The following is a 20,417-nucleotide window of genomic DNA, read 5'->3' as shown; positions in this document are numbered from 1 at the left end:
TTATTCCGGGGGGCCTTTTATGTTTTGAATCGAAAACCAATTCTACAGACTACCATGATGAAATGAATGGTGATACATTCTATGAATGGTTTGTACGTATTCTGCCATTATTAAAAGAAAATGCCATAATTGTGATGAATGATGCCTCGTGTCACTCGGTGAAGAAATGTAAAATACCAAACAAGTCTTGGAAAAAACAAAAAATCGTAGATTGGATTGAGAGCAGAGGTGAAATTGTTACCCATCCGATTTGCAAAAATGATTTAATGAAAGAAGTGAGAAAATTAAAAGATACATACGACAAATACGTGATTAACGAATACGCAAAAGACAATAAAAACTCGTATTGCGATTAGGTACACCTGACACTGGGTATTATTTTTTTCATAGTGTGTTACTTGTGCAGGTGTATACAACCACCGTTTGCTGCTCAGCGGCGGCGGCTGTGAAATTAGCCACCGGTCGTTGCGTACTGAGTGGGGGAATTTACGGCGGCGACTAGGTGGTAGAGTAGGATAAATTTGGGTATGAAACCGCGGAGCTCGATCATTTGGATGCGCAAGCGAGTAGCGTTCTACCGGCAGCCGGACTATAGCTCGGAACAGTTTTGCTCTATCAGTGTGCGCCCGGCCTTAATTCTTGCAAAGAAATGTGTTATTATTGTTTGTATTTATATTATAACTAGGGCACGGATGTTGTAGTACTAAAAAAATAGTAAAACTGATTGCAGTATTGCACTAAAAAATACCAAAAATTGCACTTAAAATATTAAAAATGCACTAAAAAATAACAACGTTTTGTTATAAATGTTTTAAGTTTACTGTTATAAATTATAATCTAAAATTCTAAATAATTAAAAAATATATATATATTACATTACAATCATGCCATTATAAATTTATTATATTATCATTGCACATCGAATAATTTGGTAATTGTTGAATAATTTGCTTTATCGAGAACTTCTGTATTTAATAAATACACTTTTCCTGGTTGGTCAGTTTAGAGTGTTCAGAACACAACGTTAGCCACATATCTCCCATTAACATCTGTGGTCTCATCTATTGAGACCCAAATTTTGTTTCTCTTTATATTGTCTCTTATTTTATTTAACGTATCTGAGTACACTCCGTTCACGTATTTTTTACGCAATGTAGATTCATTCGGAATGTCTCTTTTCATATATGTTTCCAAAAATAAACGAAAATCTTCGTTTTGATTTTATGTAATGGAATATTGACGGATAACATTGCCTTACACAAATCTTTATTAAATGTTGATTTTTTGGAAAATGACGTTACTTGAAGTTGGGATGTAGAGGTTTTGGTGTTATTTTTTCGATTAACTGCCCGTTTATGCTTTGCAGTTTCAATATGGTGTGTAACTGTATACCTCCGTTCAGCACTTACTTTTGTTTCACACAATTTACAAAAAAGTACAGATTCACCACACGAAAACACATCTTCTCCAAATTCTAACACGTAATTTTTAACAACGGTAGAAATAGTTGGTTTAATTTTCGGCATATTTAACACTGTAACAACACAATCGTTCAAAATTCACGGAGTGACTGAAGTACAGATTATACAGTCAGTCACATTTCACAAATTATTTTTGTATTATATTGAATACCTATCGACTTGATTTTATCTTTATTTCGATAAGATACCACTATTACTGTGTAGTGTATACTATACTACTAATTGGGTTTTATGGCTGCAGATATTATGGTATAATCTTATCCATACGACCGTTATGTGTAAAAATGTAAAATATTGCTAAAATAGTTGTATAAATGAGTAAATTCGACAAAATTGCAATACAATTGAAAAAATCCCAAAAATTGCAAAAAATTGCACTTAAAACTTTTAGATTTGAATTCGTACTTACATGAAACGTATTTAAAACTTACTTAGCAATTAATTGAAAAAGTAGAAAAAAAGTTGCAAATGCAACATCATCCGTGCCCTAATTATAACTATACTATGTTTAATATGCATATTATTTTTTTTTCTTGCATATGGCGTAGGTTTATTGGTGAAAAGCAAAATTAAATAAACATAAAATAAAACTAAATAAACATTAAACATTAAATTAGCAAAGTAACGAGTACTAGAGTAGATAGATTTACAATAAGCTAATAAACTAATAAATAAAATTAACAATAACAAAGATAATAATAATAAGAAGAGCTCATAATATATTTAAAGGCGAACATTGGTCTTAGACAGCCAATCCATTGCTTCGTCATCGCCCTTGTGAAGTCCCTCTATTCCTCCCTTGTATTTAGTTTGAGGACATTCCTCCACAATGTGTTTGATGGATCGTATTTGCCCGCAGTCGCATAAGGGAGAGTTTTTTAACTTCCACTTATGTAGAAGGTATTTACAATTACCCTGCTCCGTTCGTATCCTGTTTAGGTTGGTCCACAAGGCTCTCGGGCCGTCAAATCCTGGAACTCTTTGGGTTGAGTCGCTTATCAGATGTCTATTTATTGCATTACTTTTTTCCCAGTGTTGTTTCCACATATCACAACTATTTTCTATTGACCAGATTGGGTTTCTTGATCTTAATCTTTTAGATGGTGCGTTGTTTATGTCGTTATATACAGGGAGATTCACTAATTTATTGATTTTCTGTGACAGTTTGACAGTTGAGAGATGCCTTCGAATCGCCGGGGGAGCTACGTTCGAAAGGACTGGAAGCCACTGTAGGTTGGTAGCCCGGACACAGCCTGTGATGATTCGCATAGTATTATTTAACTGGGTGTCAACCTTTTTTTGTATGTGCACTTCTCTCCCAAACGGGGGAGCAATATTCCGCGACACTGTATACCAAGGCTAGGGCCGATATGCGTAGTACATTTGCTCGGCAGCCCCAGCTTGTTCCGGCAAGTTTACTAATAATATTATTCCTTGTTTTCAGTTTATTTTTTACATCTTCGAGGTGTTGGTTGTAGGTTAACGTTCTGTCCAGTTTGATCCCAAGATATTTTGGAGCATCGTCATTCATTAGTTTGGTTCCTTGAACTGTCAAGTTAAGTTTTCTGTTAGCATCTCTGTTGCTCAAGTGGAACGCTATGGATGTGGTTTTATTGGGGTTAAGAGTGAGGAACCAGGATTTGAAGTATTTCTGTACTTTTACTAGGTCTTCGTTTAAAATATCCTCAACCTTTTCAAATGATTCAGCTTGAGCTGCTAACCCCACGTCATCCGCGTATATGAACTTGCGTGACGAGGTATTTGTGATATCTGCTGTGTAGGCATTAAACAGGATGGGGGAGAGTACTGAGCCCTGAGGGAGACCATTTTGAAAGAATTTGTATTTGCTTACCTTTCCATTTAGGTGTACTCTAAATTTTCTGTCTGACAATATATTGTCAATTAGTCGCAATGCTGTTTTACATCTTAGAATTTTGGCTAACTTCAAAAGTAAACCACGTTTCCACACCGTATCGTAGGCGCAAGACAGATCTAGGAAAACAGCTCCCGTTTTTAGTTTCTTTTGAAACCCGTTTTCTATAAACGTCGTCAGTGATAGTACTTGTTCACTGCAGCTTCTTCCCTGTCTGAATCCCGCCTGTTCTGCTGGTAGGTGTTCTTCGATTTTCGTTTGGATTCTTACTAGGAGTACTCTTTCAAATAACTTGTATACAACGGATAACAGTGAGATCGGTCTGTAGCTTTTTGGGTCATCATCAGGCTTACCAGGTTTTAATATTGCAACTAATTTAGCTTCCCGCCATTGTTTTGGTAGAGTATTGTTATTTTTTACTGTTGAAAAAAGTCTTGTTAGCCAAAATTTCCCTTTAATGCCCATGTGTTTAAGGAATTCCGGAAGTATACCATCTTCGCCTGCAGCTTTACCGTTTTTTAGGAGTCTTAGGGCAGCCTCCACTTCCTCCACTCCAAAGTCCTTCATGTTTTCGGATTTCTCTGCACATAATTGAAGCTCTTCCTTGTAATCGGCTTTCACCTTCATCTTATCGGGTTTTTTGGGTTTTATATTAGCGGTCTTATGAAGAATGGTTGAGATGGAGTTTGGTGAAACTTTGCTAGCTTTCCATGAGGTTTGAGCTGCCCCCAGTTTCCTTAGTAGAGACCAACTTTCCCTACTCGAGTGGGTGAAATCCATCTCATTCATAGCCTGTGTCCATCTGTTCCTTCGCTCCTCGTCAAGTAGGGCGATGAGTTTGTCGGCATTTATTTCATTTCCATCCCTTTCATATTCTTTTAGTAGATCTTCGCATTCCTTAGTCCAGCAGGGGGTATAGTTATGTCTATGGCCTCTAGGTATCGATTTCTTCGCAGCTGTCTTTATTAATTTGATGAATCTGCCATAGTTGTCCGGAATGGGGTCAATACGGTTGATGTTATCATCAACGTATTTTGAAAATTCTAGCCATGCTGCTTTGCGCAGGTTCCATCGAGGCATAGAAGGTTTGTCTATGGTTGGGATTATAAGACCGATGGTCACGGTGATTGGCAAGTGTTGGCTTCTTGGGAAAGAGTTTTTGATTTCTCTGTTTACAGTTAGGGGTAGCCCTTTAGAGTCCTCGGACACGAAACAGAGATCCGGCGACGTCGTCGTGCCCCATCTACCAGATTTAAAAGTGCCTCCTTGTTTGGCATCGTAGATCAGTTTAAGGTGGTTAATTGCTGCCCAGTCCGAAAGTCTTTCACCTTCCTCATTGTTGGTGGAGTATCCCCACTCAGTATTTTGGGAGTTAAAATCTCCGATGTATATTACAGGGTGTTCACTGACTGGTAAAACGGCAGCAGCCCACTTGCTGGGAGGGGGTTTATAGACGTTAAAGATGGTTAGGTTACCAATGCGGATACCAGCCGCATGTTCGTTACTGGTCACTTGTTCAATGTCTAGGAACGATTTGTTTTGGCTTACGTATGTTGCTAAACCGTGTTTATTATGACCAATGTGATGCACCAGATTGAAACCATTTATTTTTAGGCGGTTCGTTTCACCATCAGGTATGTGGGTCTCTTGTAACACCAATACGTCCATGTCGGCAAATCTTTTTCCCAAAATGTCAGCCTTGGCTCGAGTCAAGCCTTCCACGTTAATCTGGGCTATCTTGAAATTGTTCTCTACCGTTCTAGTACCTGCAGTATCACAGCGTGGCTGATTGTCATGTATTTTTTTGTGTTTTTTGGATTTTTTGTACATTTTTTTGTTGAGTTTTTTTTTTCGATTTACCACATGTGTTCCACGATCGTCAGTTGGGTAGCCCTGAAAAGGGCTATTTTCACCAATAAGGCCGGGAGGTCTTTCGACGTTCGGCCGCCTGGTTTGTGCTGTTTGGCTTCGTGTTGTCATAATTGTGATATCTTAGGGCGTAGGCATTCAGATTTACAGGTATTAACAACACTACTAGACAGGGGGGACCACGAGAAGGTACAGCACACACACCCCCCCCCCCCCCCATGCATATTATGTACATGGCATATAAGACTTAATAAAACAATATAATACATAATATATTATAAAATATATAATTTTATTCCTTATATTATGTTATTTAATTTTTATTAGCTATGTGCATATCAATAGTACAGTTTTAACTCACACCTTGGTGGTGATAAAAAATTAATTAATTAACTGAGTTAAGCATTTTATTATTTAGTATATTGTTTATTTACTATTAACTTAACTTAACTGATATAATTTTTTATCATCAACTTTGTCAAAATTCAATAAGGTTCTTGACTACAAAAACTTACTACTAATAAGTCTTATACAGTGGCGTAATTAGGAATTTGGTTTGGGGGGGGATAATAGGTTTTAGCATTATCTGTACACCTCATACAGTAACCCCCCCCCCCATCACCCCACCAGAACAAATTTTTTTTTTATTATAGTTATTAACAAATACAATTTATTAGAAAATTATTTATTTTATAACTATATTAATATATTATACAATATACAATTTAAGTATTTATGATATTTTTAGGTAGCTTGAATAATTTTACAAAACTAGATCCAATTTTCTTGGTCTTTTAGCAATATCATCTAATACATCTTCAGGACTAACTTTAATGTCTCTATGGACCGCCAACATACTTAACCCATTTAACCTATCCTAAAAATGATTTAAATAATTAATTGTCAGTATTATTAATTTGAAATATAAATCAAATTTTAAGAGCAACTTACTTCAGTCATAGTATTCCGTAGGTATGTTTTAACTCTTTTTAGAGCTGAAAACATACGTTCAGGAGTAGTGGTTAGATACGGGTAATGTACACAATATTTTTAATAATAAATAAATGTTAGGGTATATCTCTTTGTTGCATTCTGTAAGTGCATCAATCCCAGTTTTAGGTATACAGCTAGTTCTCCTGAGTTTTGTTCACCAAAGTCTTAACTCTGTTTATGAATTATTTTTGTCTACCTGAGGAGAATAAAATTCAACTAACTGCGTAAAATGTAATTGATGATCTTCTGTGAAATGCTCATTACTTGAAAACAAACATCCAAAACCTGATAAAAAAATATTATTAGTAAATTTACAATTTCAAAAATATTTTAGAATTTTTACCATTAAATACTTTGGAATGTGATAAAAATCGCTCAGTTAATTGACTTACTAAAAATCAATGTATGGAACAAACACAGTTATTTTAAAATAATCATTTACACTTATGGTTTGATCAGTTAATGGGTTAGCTCGATTGGTTTGTCTTTTCCCCAATCTTTTATATTTTAACTCTACCTCTACCTTATCAGCCATTTTCTATAAAAAAACGATTATAAAATAAAACACATAGTAGATACCATAAACATTAAACAAATGCGCTGTATATTTACCTTTGCTTTTGAAAATATGTTATTAAATTCATCATCACAATTATTTCTAATTGTCTTAAATTCATCAACAGTGTCTTGTGCTAAATTGATAGCTTCCTTTAAATCAATATTTATTTTTTGCAATTGTTTACATAAGGGTAATCCGAATGAAAACATAAGCTAAAAAAATTATGAAAAATAAAATTAATTTAAAGCTTATGTTATTATAAAGTTAGGTACCAAGGTTAAACTACCAAAATAATGTCTCATTTTAAATACTTATAAATAAAATATTTTTTTTTTTACCTGAACAATATTAACAGAAATAATGAATTCTGAGTCAAATGATTTTAAAAGTAATGTTGCATCTGTAGCTGAAGAATCATTCCATTCAGTTATACACTCTAAAGCGTTTACTACAAATTCAAAAAGTTCAATAAAATCATGAACAGAATCATACCTCTGTACCCAGCGCGTTGCACATAACCTTTTAAGTGTCTTAACTTTTTGATCAGTATTGCTATTTTCAATAGCTGACAAAAGTACTGCATTTCGTTTCGGAGTATTGAAAAATACATATAATTTTTCAATAATTCCTAAGCAGTTTCTAACTGGCTTAATATTACTAGCAGTTGAAACTGCTAAATTTAGAGAGTGGGCTGCACAATGCACATAAAGTGCTTTAGGGTATTTGGATCTTATATGTGCTTGTACACCCTGAAATTGACCAGACATGTTACTTGCTCCGTCATAACCCTGCCCATACAAAAAATCACAATCTATTCCACAACTTATTAAACCTATATATAAAATTGTAAAACAGTAACATTTTAGTAAATTAGAACATTAAGTAGGTAATAGGTATACTATGAACTCAAATCCCAAATACAATTTACCATTCAAAATAGAATCTGCCAAGTTTTTTCCAGATAAGCTATGCACTTGAATGAACTTAAGAAAGCTTTCATTAACATTGTTTTCTTTATCAATATACCTAACACACAGAGCAAGCTGTTCAGTCACAGATATATCTGTGGTTTCATCAGCTAAAACCGAGAAGCACTGAGAGTCATTAACTTTTTTTAAGATGGTTTGTAATATTATATTTCCACAAGATGAAATAATTTCGTTTTGTATTTGTGGTGTAATATATTTATTACGACCAGGTGTTTGAAGTATGCTGGTTAAATGTTCATCACCGTTACTTCTATACAACAAAATTGACCTGAAGTTTCCCTGATTAGCTGTGTCATAAGCTGTAATACAATTTAAAAATAAAAATAAAATTAACATATTCAAACTGAAACATACAGGGTTATTAATATTATTAATAATCTTAGATAAAATTTACTAACTAAAAATATTGCCAGCATCCCTATGACCTCGTAAGGCAATTTCCTGGCGGCCACATAAAATAATACATTCAATTATGGGAATAAGAAGTTTTCTATTTTCTTTGATTTGCTCTACTCTAATTTAGACATTTACAAATATAATTAATTATCTATACATCATCAATTATCATCAATTAAATTATATGACATACCTACTAGAATCCATTCGGTTTATTATTGTTGGTTCAAGTTTGGAGTACACCTTTAAAAAATGATCTGCATCCAGAGTAGAGGATGTATGGTAGATCATTTCTGAATGTTCACGAAAGGCCTAAATGCAATGCATATTTTATTTTTACGACAAGTATAAATGAAATAAGATAATAACCTGTTTTGCCTTTTTCCATGCATCAAAAGGTGTTTTCACAAAATTTCCTAAAGGTTGCCTATTTTTTCCACCAACTTTTACAAAAATCGTGCAATACTTGCAAAATGCTCCACCTTTCGCTTCTGAGTAAGCTAACCAATTAAATTCCAAAAGCCATTTAAATTGAAATTGCAGCTTACGCTTTTCATTTTTTTTGACTCAATGGAAAAGTATAATTTGAAGGTGGTACCCACAAATTTGTAAGTATCTACAAAAATAAGACGCTTATAATATAAACATTATTATATAAACAGTTACAATTTTATTTTATAATAAAATAAAATTGTAACTGTTTATATTTGTGTAATTATTTTTTTTATTAAAGACTACCAACTAGGGTAGTACCTAGTAGTTTTAATTTTTTAGAGAATTTTAAAGCAAGCTTACTAAATATTTATCAGCATCAGACAAATAAATTTGGTTCACAAAGTAACCAATATCATTGAAGCAATGAAGTGTGTTTAAGCTGTCAATCTTAAAAATATGTAATTTACAATACAAATAAATAGGTTATTACTTATTACATACTACATAGGTATGAATGTGCAATAATTACATTTTCAAATTAAAGTACAAATTTCTAAATCAAATAATAAATATAAAGTCAAAAATGTATTTGTTACATTTGTAAGCCAGACACCAGTAGACAATACCTAACTCATATAAGCTCATACTCATACATACTGTCTCAATTTGAATAATTTAATTGATAATGTACTTATACTACAATATTGTATTACCTAAGTATATTAATTGCATTAATTGTTATTAAATTCTTGCCTTATTTAAAGAAGTATCATGTATCAACTTAGTAATTTCCTGGAAAAAACATTCATTAATCTATTATCTAATAAATAATAATCACATCCAAGCAATTAGAAAATAGATTATTGAGTAGGTATAATTTAGTCATTCTCACCTTGGTATGATCATCAACTACAATTTTATCACATGAATTGTTTTTTTTTGACAAAATAAGATGCAAAAGTGTTTTTCCTTTTTTGTTCCATCGTATAACTTAACGTAACCCAGTAAACAAATATACATATATTAAACAATATACGGATATGAATAACCTAAGTTACGTATAATAAACGAATATATTTAGTTGATGATAGGTAGAAATCATGGATATTTTTGGGTCAAAAGATAGATATTCAACGTATATTATGTGTGTAATAAACGTAAATTCTAACGTATATTCAACGTTAAATACGTATAAATACGTATATATTAGTGGCAAAAACCATGTTTATAATCAGTTATATACGAGTATATTTGGTACAGCCAGCAACGTATAAATTACGTTTAAAACACGTATATAATAGAAGTATGAATTTGGGATATGATACGTATATCATATACGTGTATTTTAGTATAAATTTCGTAGATTAACATGTAAATATCACGTGTATATTTAGTTTATATACGAGTATATTTGGTGTAGGCAGCAACATATAAATTACGTTTAAAATACGTATACTAGTAGTATAATAGTAGTATGAATTTCAAATTTGAGATATGATACGTATATCATATACATGTACTTAAGTATTAAATTTGTGGATAAAAATGTAAAAGCAATGTTTATATTTAGGTAGTAACTTTATATTATGTACATTTTTAATATTACAATTTACATGGATTCAAATTCAAAATTTAAATAGATTCATAAATAGGTGTCAGTAGAAAATGTAGAATATAATGCACTTTTTATTTATATAGAAGTATTGTAGTAGATAATTAATATTTAGTTATATATATAAATATATTGCCTTGTCGCCAGTACTCTTTAATTTAGTATTAGAGAAGGTGGTCCGAGAAATAAATATTGGAAGAGATGAAGGAGTAAGAATGGATAGAACTTGCTTCAGTCTGCTCGCCTATGTAGACGATATAGTCTTGCTAGGAGAAGACGAACATAAAGTGGTAGGTTTATGCGGCAGGTTAATAGAATCGGCAAAGAAGGTAGGGCTACATCTCAACATAGAGAAAACGCAGTACATGAAAGTTAGTAGGGAACTAGATAACCTTCAGGAAACCGAAACCATAACAGTTGGCCAGTACGAGTTCAAAGGAGTAGAAGATTTTAAATACCTGGGCACGATTGTAACGCAGAAGAATGAATGTCAAATTGAAATTCAACAAAGAATAAAAATGGGAAATAAATGCTTCTATGCACTAGGCAAACTACTAAGGTCGAAAGTCATGTCAAAAGAGGTTAAAACTCAGCTGTATTTGACAATCATACGACCAATAGTCATGTATGGTTCACAATGTTGGACGTTACGAAAGACTGAGGAGGAAAGATTAGCAGTTTTTGAGAGGAAGGTACTTCGTAAAATATATGGACCTATATATGATCAAGAGCTTCAAGGATGGAGAAAAAGACATAATCAAGAACTGACGGAGCTTTTCAATAGACCAAATATTATGAACGAGATCAAACGGAGTAAGTTGGAATGGGCAGGACACGCAGTTAGGAAGCAAGATTTAATGGTTCAAAGGGTACTCCAAGAAAACCCAAAGAGAAAAAGACCACTGGGTAGACCAAGGCTACACTGGAAAGATGGAATAAAAAAAGATTTCCTAAGTGCTGGCGGAGCGGAATATGATCACAGGGACTGGAAGGAAGTAGCGGAGAATAGAGAAGAATGGGAAAGGATTTGTTCTATGGCAAAGGCCTTAAAAAAAAAAAAATATATAAATATATTAGTATTTATATATAATCTTAAAAATCATGTTTTAATATTAATGTAAATCAATAATGACCGAGTTATGTTTTCAACTGTTTGATTTTGAGTTGTTTGGTGGTTTTGTCTGTCAATTACTTCTGCTATTAAATTTTGATTTTTCATCACATCAATTTTTATAACATTTACATCCTTTTGAAGGGAAACCATTTGATTAAACACTGAAAATGCAATAATCTACAATTTTTTAAAATTCTAAACAGAGCAGAAAATGTATTTAGCAATTCTTTGTTTTTTCTTAGTTATGAATTATTATGAATATAATTTATTATGTTTTCACACAGACAAACAAATAAAAAAATTGCAGAATCTACCACAAAATTTTACACTTGTAACCACAAACCCTTAAGTAACCACCCAATCAGCCTTGCAATTGATTCATCTCAACCAATTCCTCAAAATCGTCCCAAAATACTTAACAGACAGCAGAGTCATCTACTTCCTACTTGATTATTTTAATTTTTAACTATACAATAGAGCTATAATTTCTTCAAATCAAGTAATTCAAAATTAAATATAATATTGTAAATATCACATACATATGATTTTTAAAAAAATATTATATTTATTACAATAAAATTATAATACAATATGATTATTAGTAGTATATTATATTAAATTTACATTAAAATTGAAGGTATTGTGTATTGTGTATTTGTATTATTCAAATAAAGTCAAAACAACTGAATTAGTTTTCATTGTATACAAATTATATTCTAATACAAAAATAAGGTCCAGAAGATTTATTGATTCAACTAATTCAATCATTTTTATTACCTTTCATTACTGTATGACAGACACATTGCATTTTATCCATCATATTATTATCACTTGATATAGATGTTGGATTTGTATTTGTTAAATTTTGTTGTAAATTTTGGGACAATACTGTTTAACATAAGAATATTATTATGATAATTATTAATATATATATATATATATAATCAAGTTTACCAGTATATTGTTCAGAATTTTCTTCATCATAATTTATGTTTGATTGCTCCACTATATCAGGTGAGTTTTCTTTACTCCTGCACATATCAAATAAGCCTAAAAATAAATTCAGTTGTAGTAATTTGTAGTACCTAATAATTCTATTATCACTATAATTATTATTATTATTATCATTACTATTAATAGCTTTGAAATAAATAAAACATAAATAAACATAAACATTACATTTAGGAAAATTAAACAAGTTCTTCTTATTTTGTATTAATATCGTATGACAGCCTTTGGACTAGGGACTATGGGTTACATAATTTCAAATTTATAAAAAACATAATAAGTTGATGAATGAGACTTTAGTCAATTGCAAATACATTAGTCACCTATAGATAGATTAGTTGTCGTTTCAAATTAAAAATAAATATAATTTCTTGACGATTAAGACTTCAGAAAATTGCAAATACATTTATCCACTATACATTATCTAGATGATCAGAAAAACTAGAATTTAGAACTAAATTATTACGTTAATATTAACATTATTCATTGTTGGGGTACATCATTTCAAATTAAAAAAAAATATAATTTTTCGACGATTAAGACTTCAGACAATTGCAAATACATTTATCCATTATACATAAACAACATGATCAGAAAACTAGAATTTAGAACTCAATATTAACGCTTATATGAACATTTTTTAGTCTTGTTGACAGCCATGATTCATGAGAGTATTAGTTAACATTTTAATGCTTAAAACCGTTTTTAAAATGTGTTGTATAGTGCGGTTAGCACTAATTGTACCATGGTGGTTATCTGCAAGTTAAATTCTACCAGTTATAGTGCTTACCAGCACTTAACCAGACACAATAAGAACGGCCCTTTTTAGTCTTTAAAAAAAAAAAAATTCAATACAAAACTAAATTATAGAAATACCAGAAGGTTTTGGAGCTTTGTTCAAATGCAAGGACGATACATAGTAATTCCGATGAAGTATTGAATCACTTCCGTCTGAATCGATTTGTTTATTTTTCTTTTTTAATCCTAGATTACAATTAAATGAATTATTATCTAAAAGTTATGCTGTAAATAATCAATAATATTTTATTAAACAAACATAATAAAAAATATACAAGGTGATTTTTTAATTAAATACCACTCATTTTTTTAAAAAGTATTAACTTTTTTGGAATATAATTATTTTCAAATAGCTAAATCTTGGTTACTTCAGTAGTATGATATTTATCACCTTGATTTTACCCCAAATGAGTAACAACTTTTAATTTTTAAATATTTTTTAATTTTATACCAGAAAAATATTAAAATTAATACATTTATAAAACTGAATGTTGTGTCATCAAAAAATCAATCTGAGTAGTAAGCATGCATTATATGTGTAACTTTTTAAATATATACATGTATTAACATAACTTATTTTGATTTTGTTAATAATTAAGTTTTAAAAACAACTGATTACACGTTTCTGAACTTACTTTTACTCGAGCTTTGACTTAAATCAATATCCCTTGTATCTCCATCGTTCTTGTTAGAAGAATCAAAGAACTGTTTTTTTTGCGTTTTCTAGGTTTATCCACATTTTCCACCTCGGTTGTACTAGTATTACAAAACGTAGATAATTTTTTCTTTGCTACCTCATATGATTCTGAAAGTTTTTAAATGAATATAAGAAGTTTTTATTATTAATATTTTAGTATTAAACATAATATGCTTAAAGTTGAATCACAAACCAGCAAATTTTTGTGGAATGCATTCGTATCTGTCCCATACACTTGTTGGTGGTTTTTGAGAGGCTGTATAGCGGGAAGCATTATTACTTCCAGGCCATCTACAATTACATTTTTGTAGTTTATCATCAACAATGATCCAGTTACTCGGGACTATTTCAATACACTGTTCCTCCTCCAAAAACTCGATGATAACAAACTTGTTTAATTTCACATTTTCAACAATAGATACAAAATTTGCTGACAAATATGAATCTATATTTTTACAAGTATCAGAAAAATTTTTAATTAATATATGAAATATTACAAAATAGCCAATTATTCATTATGTCTAAACTCTAAAGTATAATTACTTTCAATAGCCAATAAACGTCCAACATTTGTCATCCAATTCAGTGTATCTACTTGAACATATTTCTCAGATTTACTTTTTGTATTGCCGAATGGTCTATACCATTCATATATTTGACCAATAACAGGAACAGGATCACCAATCTCTAACTTTAGCCATGTTATGGGAATAGAATTTGTTAATTTTCTGTTGTCCGTGGCAACAACAATACAATAAGACTTGGTCTCCATACTAAACAAATAAAATACATAAATAACTTGTAATTATAAATGCCTATTTATTACAAACTAGTACTTATTTTAAATTAGTTAAATATAATTAACTGTTACCTAGTTATATATATGAAGCAATGAGCATACATAAAATGTATTTTGTTCCCATTGTAATTCTTTATCGGAAAAGGGAAAATAAGAAGCCTTGAATTTAACACTATTAATATGAAACAATTCAACTGTAGATGATATTCTACTACATTCGAATATTCCAACTGAGATAGAAGAGCAAGGGGTGTTGTAAAAAGGATCAACTTTTTCAAATGTAGAACATACAAGGAAAATTTCTCCGTTCCGTTCAACAATATTCTTAACAATGCATATAACATTTGATGACATAATCACACAATCATCTTTTTTGGTACTTCTTCTTTTAAGTTTTTGAATTCGTAGAGTATATGTTGGCATGAATAAAATAGAATATTGAGTGACAGATTCAGCCTGTATATTTTCTGGCAATGGACCTTCATAATGATGACCATCGAACAATGGGTACAGTGGTATTTCAGAAATATCAGTATGACTATGACACGGTACGCAGCGGCCACCAGTACAAAGTACAGGTACCGCAGCGACCAGTCTACATTTTTCGTCAACCGCCACTACGGGCTACAGCGCGACAACGCCAACTCCCCCACCACGTCACAAAGGCACAAGGTGGGACGGGAAGGCGAGTCGCGTAGAACGAGTACCGGCCGTCGTAGACTAGTCTCTAGTCAAAAAGACACACGTAACGACCACAACCTACATACCTATTTCATATAGCCGCCGTCTGTGGTTCTTGTTTCTTTTTTCGTCAATATCGTTTCGTATACATATATTCATTATAATTATATACGTCAATAAATACAAATCTTGTCACCGAAATTGTGTTGTCATATTCGTTTCAAACCTATAACACCACCTATTCTACCCCATCAACGACCGGCTCTCCGCGGACCACCTACCACCACCGTCGTAGCCGCGTCAAATTGGCTCCCCGCAGAGGAATCATCGCCTCAAGCCAGCGAAAAGGTAAGAGTTTTTCACGCTGACACATACCTCGGTAGATTACTTATTAAGTTAATATTAAGACTTTTAGCCAGGAGTGTGTTTGCCGGTTAGCTAGGATTCCCAGTGAACATTACGTAAGAATTATTTCTAGCACGTAACAGGGAATCCCGCGCAGCCGTGCATAACCGTGATACGGATTGGGAAGTAGTTATATAACAACCGCCACCCCTCCGCAACGCCTACCATTCGTCCCGCGACATTACCGTCGATAACAGCACAGCGCGCAGGCCAAAACAGGTTTCAGCCGTTGCAGCCGTCAACTGCCGCCGCCAAGTACGTCGACCCAGTTCGGCTATTCTGGGAACGCAACGGCGGTACCGTTAACAGCTGACCAATTAACGTAATCGCTAATAAACTTCCGTAAACTGCGCACAATATTTACGTCAAAAAAAAAAAAAAAGCCTCTTAACCACGTACACACACAAAACACAAGCTACCCCACCGACCAACAGCTTAACGACAGCATTTGTAATTTAATCGTACATAATGACTGGTAAAACGTTACAACAGTTATCGTCGGCGGAGCTATGTAGCGAGTGCTCGGCCCGCGGACTCAGTGTGTCTGGGTCGAAGTCGGATGTGTATGTCAGGCTAGAGGAGCACCTTAGGGAAAGCGGACTAGTTCCCGAGAACGTGAGGTTTGAACCAGTGCAGCCCCAAATCACAGGATTAGGGGACGGCAGAGGCGGTTTGAAATTTTTCAGTTGGTGGTTCAAGAATAGTTAAAACCACCCACCCACCCACCAAAAAGTCACACTGCAAAACCTTACTTAATTTTATCATTTTTTTTTTTTTTTACTATTATTATTTACACTAAAATTTGCTAATTTTGATAATTGATATATTAAGTACCGAATTCTAAATAACCAAGTAAGCAACTTGATATTACAAACCTAAAGATATAAGATAAAATTAGTTTAATTTAGTATTCTAGTGGACAGCATGTTGCATGATTAATTAACTTTAAATTAATCATGGGGCATTGTATTTCATTGTTTTCTTTAAAAAGTAGGCAGGTATACACTTAACATTTTTTTTTTTTATTAAAACATTTTAATACAATTAATGAAAGTCAATATATTTACATCATTTTTTAAGTGTTAACAATACATTAATGCTTTTTGCAAAACACTGGAAGTTGAAGCAAATTTATTAATAGCATCTTCAATTGATACTTCTATATCAGGGTTACAAGAAATTAACATTAAATTATCTAACCTTTTTTCTCCAATAGTAGAGCGTAATTTTGTTTTAATGAGTTTAAGCTTGGAAAAACATCGTTCTGCAGTTGCTGATGTTGGTGGCAAAGTTTTGAATGGCACCATTCCCATTTTACACAGTGCAGAGTATATGGCAGTAACATGTATTGTTTCTTCGGAATCATCACTGTCAGTATCATATTGATCACTTAAATCATTTGTATTAATTGTATGTTTAGAATGTTTAGATTGCATTTTTATGTCATTTGCTGTAGCACTATTCATAAAGTTTTTATAATTAGAAGCAAATAATTCATATTCTACATTTAAACCAATTTTGTTAATTCTATCTGCAGACAACCAGTTTACCAAGTAATCAAATTTATTTGGGGAGACTTTGTTTAACTCTAAGCGTTCAGGTAGTAGTAATGAAAATTCTTTGAAGATATTTTCAGAACCACTAAATCTATCATCTAGTTTAGATAAAATTACATCCAATGAACATCTATAAACTTCACATACATAGCGGTAATTTGCTGAAGTTATTCTTTCATCACTACTTATTTCTCCACTCATTTTTTTCTTGCGAGATGTACGCACCTCTGCTAAATCATGTTCCTCTAAGTCTTGTGCTTCACAAAATAATTTTGTTTCTGTAAATAGGTTCTCATATACAGATTCAGTTTTCATTGCTCGTAAATCTTGTATTTGTTGTCGAGTCACTTTAATTAAATGTATTGCTTGAATGAAATCGATGGCAGGATTTTGTAAATAATTTGATAAAGGTGTAGTTATTGAGAATATATTGCGCATCATATGCATTGTAAGAACAAATTTAAAAGAATTAAGTTGCTTTAAAAAACTATTAGCTAAATGTCTGTTTTTTTTGTCAGTTTCTTCAAGGCTAATTTTTTTTAATGTTAAAATAATTGATTTATAAGTTATTTGTATAACTTCTAAAGAACGGTCATGGTATGTCCATCTCGTAGCAGAAAAACTTTTTAACCTACGAATACGTTGGTTTTTATATAATTGTTTTTGAAACTCTACATATGTTGCGGTTCTCTTTCTGGCACCTAAAAATGTTACCAAACTACTAATTGTACCAAAAAAGTCTTGTGCACATTCAGTTGCTTCACAACAATCAACAACCGCTAAATTTAAGCAATGTGCACTACACCATACATGTAGTGCACTTTTATTTTCATTTTGTATTAATGAGCGTAATCCTTTTACAGCTCCTTGCATATTAGATGCCCCATCATAAGCTTGTCCAATCAGATCATGCCTCCAATTTAAATTATATTTGTCACATACTTTACAAAATAACTCATACATCCCATTTCCAGTTGAATCTACTGTTTCATCAACACAAATTAATCGCTCTTTTATAAGCCCATCGTTTGTACAATATCTCAATACAAAAGCAAATTGGTCGAGCTTTGACACATCCGTTGTAGAGTCCAGTATAAGTGAATACATTCCAGCCGCTTTCACTTCCTTTAAAATAGTTTCACGGATCGATTCAGCAATACAGTTGAGCATAGAATTTTGTGATGATTTAGATAGAAATGTCAATCTTTGTTTTTTTGTTGATGATTTAATATTTTCCAAGTGTGTAGCTAAAATTGTATGATGTTTGGCAAAAACGTTGACCCAATCTAGAAATTTTCCACTTGTACCATTAGTTAAACACTCAGTATGGCCTCTGAATGCATCATTATGTTTGGATAAACATAACACTATATCCATTAATACATGCACAACTGCTCTATTCATTGCAACATGCTTATTATTAGAATTCATTAACTGAATATCAACACGATTATTATTTATGTACATTATTTTATTTAATTCAGCTTCTAAGTGATCTTTACAAGTTTCATGTAAATGAATTCGACCATATAAACCACCTAAATGTCCCCATGAATTGCAACCTGTAGTGACAAAAGAGTTTTTTTGAGCTCTAATAGAACCAAACAGTTTGCATGTCCAGCAATAAATTCTATTCATTGAAGGCGAGTATGTAATCCACGATCGATGTTCAGACTTTCCATTAACCAACTTTGTATAATATGATGTTGAAAACGAACGTGGTGGATTTGATTCATCTTTAGGAAATTTACCATTGGGTAAATCGGTAACAACTGGTTGGCATGGACCCATTTCTAATTGAATTAACTTTAATCCAGGTGTGATTGATTTATTCATAAATAAAACTGGATCATTTTTAAACATTGGCGAAACTGATTGTAAATTATTAACAGATTCATAGATATCAGGAGACTCAACATCTAAAATTATACAATATTATTAGTTAGGTATCATAATAGTTGTATATAGTTTAGTTTCACTAAGCTCTTTCAATATCCACAAAATTGAATTTATATATTTTTTTTAACTGTCTGATTATTATAATTTAAAATGTTTATTAATTCTTAAAGAATATAATTTATAAATACTATAACTATAAACATACCTGTTTTGTCAGGAACACTAAGTACCGTAAATTCATTTAATTTCTCCTTATCTCCTACATAAGTGTTTAAATATTTAGTTCCATCACAGCTACTTGTATCTAATACATTTAAAATTACCATTAACTATCAAAATTATTAAATATAATATATTGTCAAGTAAACAGATAATCATACTAGGTTCTTTTTCAAAGCTAGGTAAAACCAGTAAATTCTTTCTCTCTGGCTCCTCTTCCATATTATCAACAAGACATTCTAGTTCCATACAACTTTTAGGATCTGGTTTCAATAGGGACACTATAAGTAATAGTTTATTAGATAATTAAAGATCTTAATAACTTATTGACATTAATTTAAAATTATAGGAAAAAAACATTCACAGTTGCATACTTGTTTTGTCAGAACTCAGTATAGCTGGTAAATTCGGTTTCCCTGGATCTTGGTTATCTACATTTGAATATTCAACTTCCATACAGCTATCGGGATCTGGTTCTTTTAGACACACTATATATAACGGTTACAAATTGTTATTATTTATGAATAATAAATATAGTTATATTAGGTCATAAGCCATTAGGTACCATTAGGTATGTGAATAAATACCTTTATACATAAACCATATTTCATGTAGGGTACCTATTTTAGAATACATATTTTGATATTCATAAATTTAACAATAAATGAGAAAAATTTTGATTTGATTTTTAAGTGACCATATAACTCAGTAAATAAAAATTATAAATTTACTTTATATTCTTAACATAATTCTAAACTAAGTACATAATATAACTATGGTTAAGGTTAATACATTTTTATTAACTAAATTTAATAGGTAAGTACTAGAAAAATAGAATTTATTTCAGTCATTCAGAAAATTTGTAAACTAAAATTTAAATATTTAAAAAAAAATTAAAATTATAAATTAGACACTTACCTGAGGTACAAGGTTTATTTGATTTAATAAAAAAATTTAATGTGTCCAGGCTTTTATTAGCCCCTTTAAATTTCATTTTGCATGAATTAACATGCCGATTCCAGTTTGTGGAGTTA

The 20,417-nt window shown here is 31.7% G+C and overlaps 1 protein-coding gene across 1 annotated transcript; it reads right to left on the bottom strand.

The window, feature by feature from the left end:
• Positions 1-5,986: 5,986 nt before the first annotated feature.
• Positions 5,987-8,451, bottom strand: LOC132933080 (52 kDa repressor of the inhibitor of the protein kinase-like). Its single transcript, XM_060999411.1, has 7 exons — positions 8,354-8,451; positions 8,163-8,278; positions 7,704-8,063; positions 7,114-7,607; positions 6,829-6,987; positions 6,659-6,754; positions 5,987-6,100 (listed from the first exon to the last, which is right to left on the bottom strand). The coding sequence occupies exons 1-7, from the start codon at positions 8,449-8,451 to the stop codon at positions 5,987-5,989; spliced, it is 1,437 nt and encodes a 478-aa protein (XP_060855394.1).
• Positions 8,452-20,417: the final 11,966 nt, after the last annotated feature.

The sequence above is a fragment of the Metopolophium dirhodum genome, chromosome 1 (genome assembly GCF_019925205.1).
Source record: "Metopolophium dirhodum isolate CAU chromosome 1, ASM1992520v1, whole genome shotgun sequence".
Classification (NCBI taxonomy): Eukaryota; Metazoa; Arthropoda; class Insecta; order Hemiptera; family Aphididae; genus Metopolophium; species Metopolophium dirhodum.
The sequence above is the reverse complement of the archived record's forward strand: the minus strand, read 5'-3'. Positions and strand labels throughout refer to the sequence as shown.

Coding starts and splice junctions, on each gene's coding strand:
- LOC132933080 (XM_060999411.1), bottom strand. CDS start 8,451: ATGATCTACCATACATCCTCTACTCTGGATGCAGATCATTTTTTAAAG. Junction 6,755..6,828: donor ACATATTTTCAAAAGCAAAG/GTAAATATACAG, acceptor GTTTTTTTATAG/AAAATGGCTGATAAGGTAGA. Junction 6,101..6,658: donor TAACTGATCAAACCATAAGT/GTAAATGATTAT, acceptor AATCATTTTTAG/GATAGGTTAAATGGGTTAAG.